The 5,325-nt window shown below is 27.5% G+C and overlaps 1 protein-coding gene across 1 annotated transcript; it reads left to right on the top strand.

Annotated features, from left to right (window-relative positions):
* The first annotated feature begins 577 nt into the window (after positions 1–577).
* On the top strand, positions 578–4,510 carry LOC106777299 (tetraketide alpha-pyrone reductase 2). Its single transcript, XM_014664871.2, has 6 exons — positions 578–884; positions 1,059–1,231; positions 1,491–1,676; positions 1,783–1,945; positions 3,292–3,481; positions 4,290–4,510. Exons 1-6 carry the CDS (start codon positions 779–781, stop codon positions 4,429–4,431), a joined length of 960 nt encoding a protein of 319 aa, XP_014520357.1. The 5' UTR covers positions 578–778; the 3' UTR covers positions 4,432–4,510.
* Positions 4,511–5,325: the final 815 nt, after the last annotated feature.

Below are 5,325 nucleotides of genomic sequence, written 5' to 3'. Positions count from 1 at the left end.
GTATATAAACATTTTTCTAGAAATTTAGAACAAAATTTTACCATTTATTAAGTAATTTGAAAAGAAAAAAATATATTCAACAACGAAAATAAGATTGAATCAAACTTATTTAAGAAAATATATTCAAATTTAAGTCATGTAAATGCTCCATTAATGAGCCATGTAAATGCTCCATTAATTTATTTAGGGAGAGAAAGAGAAAGATTGTTAAGGACAGTGGGGAGGTGTAGGGTATTTTTGGAATAAAAAAAATTAGTGGGGAGGTGTAGAATATTTTTGAAATAAATTAAATTAATGAGGAGGTACAGGTCCCACTTGGGGAGGTGTAGGGAGCAACACCCCTAATTAAATTGAAACTTAATCCTATCTATGATAAATAGTTTTATTGATTTAGGGGGAGTCGTATTAAAAAAAATGTATATAATTAACAAAAACTTATTTTCACTGTTATAATATAAAAAAGTCATCCTCTAATTTATAATTATAAGAATAATTTACTTTTAATCCTGCCAAAATAACATTTACATACATAAAACCATTATCTTGGAAATCAAATGAAGATCATGTGTCCCACCAAACAGAGGATATGCAGTTCATGTGACTCTGCTGTGTTCTACCGAAAATGTGACAATCATCTCACGTGACTCTCGTGTTATCGATTTTTCAGTTTTGTCTATTCTTTCATAGTTAGTGGTGAGAGGTAAATAAGAGTCCTTTGTTAGAGCAATATACAAAGTGAGACTTTGAAAGCAAGAAGCTAAGGATAAAGTAGTTAGAAATGCCCGAGTTTTGCGTGACAGGAGGTACTGGGTTCATTGCATCGCACTTAATTAAGATCTTATTAGAAAAGGGTCATACGGTGAGGACCACCGTGAGAAACCCAGGTATGCCATTAAATTTGTATATCGATTTCGATTTTCTACTGATTTGTATAACTGTTGATAATTTTTGTTAGTAATCCACTGTTGTAGAAAGGAATTAAAATTAGAGAGTTGAGTTTGGTGTTATGGATATGATATAGATTCAGTTCTGAATTTAATTATTTATATTTTTATCAGAGGATGTGGAGAAGGTTGGTTTTCTGAGCGAACTTAGTGGAGGCAAAGAAAGACTGAAGATTTTGAAAGCAGATCTCTTAGTAGAAGGAAGCTTTGAGAAGGCAGTGACAGGAGTTGATGGTGTCTTTCATACGGCTTCACCTGTGCTTGTTCCAGTCGACGAGAACGTTCAGGTATTTTTGCCTTTTCAATATCTTGTTATTTTGAAGAATCTGACATAAAGTTGAATATGCCTAAATTTAGTAGAACTGGTTTGATATAATGAACTAAACGATATTATGGAAATGTGATTTTAGCATAACTTGATTTTACGCAACGAGTGAACGCAAATTGTTTGTGAATAAGCCTTCTCTGTTTTGACGTAGGGTGAAGTTTGTTCTTTATTAGTAGCTTCTTATACTAAGATTTATCATGATTTGACTTATATCACAGAAGAATTTGATTGATCCATGCGTAAAAGGAACTTTGAACGTGCTTAACTCCTGTTTAAAGGCAAATGTGAAACGTTTTGTGCTCACTTCTTCTTGCTCTTCCATAAGATACCGTGATGATGTGCAACAACTGGGTCCTCTTAATGAATCTCATTGGACAGACCTAGAGTACTGCAAACGCTACAATGTAATTGCACTTTCTACCCAATTTGACAACTATTATATATTTGTGTCAAAAGTGTGTGTTACCTTGTGTATTTGGCATTGTATTAAAGTATTAAAAAGATGTGCAGTTATGGTATGCATATGCAAAGACGGTGGCAGAAAGAGAGGTTTGGAGAATAGCAAAAGAAAATGAAATTGATGTGGTTGTGGTTAATCCATCTTTCGTTGTTGGTCCACTCCTTGCACCACAACCAACAAGTACACTCCTCTTGATACTTGCCATTGTCAAAGGTTAGTAGATCGCCATCTTATGTTACACACATTTTTCATATTTGACATGAACTTAATTTTATTTTTTTCAATCACTAAATGTTGGTTTATAAATTTAATAAACAGACAATTAGAATTTTCATAAATTTTAATTATTAAATTATGATATGACGTAGAAAAACGGGTAACTTTCATCTTGGTGATAACTTATCATCCATTCTTTTAACAATTTCAATGATTTGACAATCTAACTTATATGTTTTACGTTATTAGTTATTTGCTCTTACAAATTTCCTCCTCTTCTATTCTCTCTTTCAAATGGTAAGACTGTAAAATTATTTTGTAGGTTTGAATTATTCTAATGCACAGAAGTATTGAAAGAAAAATGAGAAATTGATGCATTGTAAGCTCAAATATAATATTTTTTTTATTGATTTAACATAAACTAGTTTGTAGAGATATTTTCATGTAGAGATATAAAATTTTAGGATAGATTTTTTTTTTCATTTTTATTTTTATTTTTATGTATAAATGTTGATTGAGAAATTCCATTAATTAAAATGTTGATGTCACAAAACACTAACCTGAGGGCTCCGTGCTTAATTTAATTTTTATTATTTGATTGCTCATTGGGTTAACGTTTTTTTTTAATAAACATGGGGACAAGGACAGAAGATTTAAACATATAGGTCAATAAGCAAATCTTATAAAAATTATGATTGAGACCAGATGATTGCTAGATTGTATAACTGCCTTATATTTGAAGATCTTCCTTATAGTGTCAAATTCTTTTCTATGAAACCCTTCTTAGAGAAAAAATAATTTTTTTCATAATTTTTAATTGACTTGTGGATAAATATATAAAAAATATCTTATAACTCTTTACAAATATAGTTTCCAAATTATCCATAAGTAAGTTTTAAAATATATGAAGAAGTTACAATTTCATTTTATTTTTCATGCAGAAATCTTTATAAAGAAAATTCATATTAGATAATTTTTTTGATAAATACTTTTAGATAAGAAACATTAAAATAAAATATATATTTTTTGTATAAACTGCATAATTTAATATGATTTGATTTAATTATGAATTTCCTTTAATACTAAAGCTTAACACATGTATATATAATCCAATTTTAGTTATATATTTTTTTTTCTCTTTTGAAAATTTTAGGTAGAAACTATCCAAATTGTATAATACATAACTAAACATTAAGTAATGTCATATGTGATGATTGAGTAGCTAAACTTTAAAAAAATAATTTTAAATTTTTCCAATATATCTTCTAAAAATTTCTGCATCTACTTCTAAAAATTTGCATGATTCACTTTTTTATAGTTTTTATTTATATATCTTTTAACAGGCATGAAAGGGGAATATCCTAATACAACAGTGGGGTTTGTCCACATAAATGATGTTGTAGCTGCTCACATGTTGGCTATGGAGAATACCAATGCATCTGGAAGGCTTATTTGTTCAAGCACAGTAGCTCATTGGTCACAAATCATTCAAATGCTTCGTTCCAAATATCCCTCCTACCCATTTGAAAACAAGTGAGTAAAATCATATTAATTTAATTAATGAAAAATATATATAAGTTAGAATAATTTCTAATCATAATATTATAGGATTAGCCTGTACTATATTATTTATAAATGATTGTGATAATTTAAGAAAAAGATAGTAGAAGATAATCTAATTCAAACAAAAAATTTAGGGATAAAAAAAATAATAAAATCAACTATCATATTTTAGTATGTTATATCTTAATAGATTTTAAGAGGTATAAATTGTTATTTATATACCAATTATAATTAGCTGTAAATAGAAAGATAATTCAAAAGCATGAACACTTAACTATTCGACTTAAAATTAATATAACTACGAATTAGGAAAATCTCAAACATTCACTGTAATTTTTTTTTTTGTTTTTTAGTTTATCATAACCCTATACAAGAGTTTATTTATATTACCTAATTTGACAAAACTTATTATGGGCATTTGTGTAAATGTAGTTAAGATTTCGCATAGTTAAGGAATAATAAGTGTATATAATAAGATACTTTTATTTTTGAGCATCAAGTATCTATGTGTTTTTCTAAAAACTATTTATTCTGATCATGTTTAAATAAAAAAAAAAAATATTTGTACACAGAAATAAGCAAATCTATTTTCAAATTACAAGCTAACTAAGAATTAAGAACATCAATTGTGAATTTGAAGCACACAAAACAAGCTTATTTTAAATTTAATACACTTTTAGAAAGAACATTCCACTAATTTACTACAAATTAAATTACCTAAACACTCTGCTACAAATCACCTATATGTTTTTCAAGGTCTGGTCTCGTTGTTACACAGGTGCAGCAGCCAGCAGGGAGATGATAACCCACACAGCATGGACACCACTAAAATTACTCAGTTGGGGTTTCCTCCATTCATAACCCTAGATAAAATGTTTGATGATTGCATTACAAGTTTTCAAGACAAGGGCTTTCTGTGATATGTGACAGTTGATACGTTTAATGCTTAGCATGAAACAAAATAAAGAAATATAATTAAATAAAATAACTTATATATTATCTATCATTTCGCATTAATTATTTTCTTCTTACTTCTTCAAACTTTCAATTAAGTTGATATCACAACATATTTAATTAACAAACTAATGTAGTGATTTGATTGTAATCGAATTTAAAAGATTAATGCTTAGTTACTTATACTTGACAAAGAATGAAAAAGAAGGACTTGTCGTTTGTTTGGATTAATAGATTTAAGAAATTTTGAATGTCGCTTTAGGTGATTTGAGAGTGACAAAAATGAATATATATTTTTACTCTCTATCTTTCTTCATGATTTTTTTTTTTCACGTGCACGATGTTGGTTGCTTTCGGTGACGCAGAGATTCCCAACAGAGTAACACAGTGAGATTTTCAGCAGTGTCAACAACGAGGATGCATGGCATGAGTGACCACTCTAATGTTCAAAGAATCATACTGTCACTAGTTATTATAAAATAATATAAACAGTATATTTTAAAACTTTTTTATAAAACTTTCTTATAAAATAAAAACATATTTCTTAAAAATTTTAATATTTAAATATTCATACTTATTCAGAACATAATAATTTTAAAAATATTGTCCAATTACATTATTAAAAAATAATTAAAATAATTAAAATAATAAAAAAAATAAAATAATTTAATTATATTCTCTCAATAATCCAAACACAATAATTTTAAAAGAAAATTTTAAATTTGTCTATCGTAGTCTCTCACGACATGTTTTTAAAATATATGTAACATAATTTGTTCACGTATAACATATTATACAATTATTGTCAATAATTTCGTTCATAAATACACAAACATAAATAAGTATGTTTTAAGCTACCA

The sequence above is a fragment of the Vigna radiata genome, chromosome 11 (assembly GCF_000741045.1).
Source record: "Vigna radiata var. radiata cultivar VC1973A chromosome 11, Vradiata_ver6, whole genome shotgun sequence".
Lineage (NCBI taxonomy): Eukaryota > Viridiplantae > Streptophyta > Magnoliopsida > Fabales > Fabaceae > Vigna > Vigna radiata.
The sequence above is the reverse complement of the archived record's forward strand: the minus strand, read 5'-3'. Positions and strand labels throughout refer to the sequence as shown.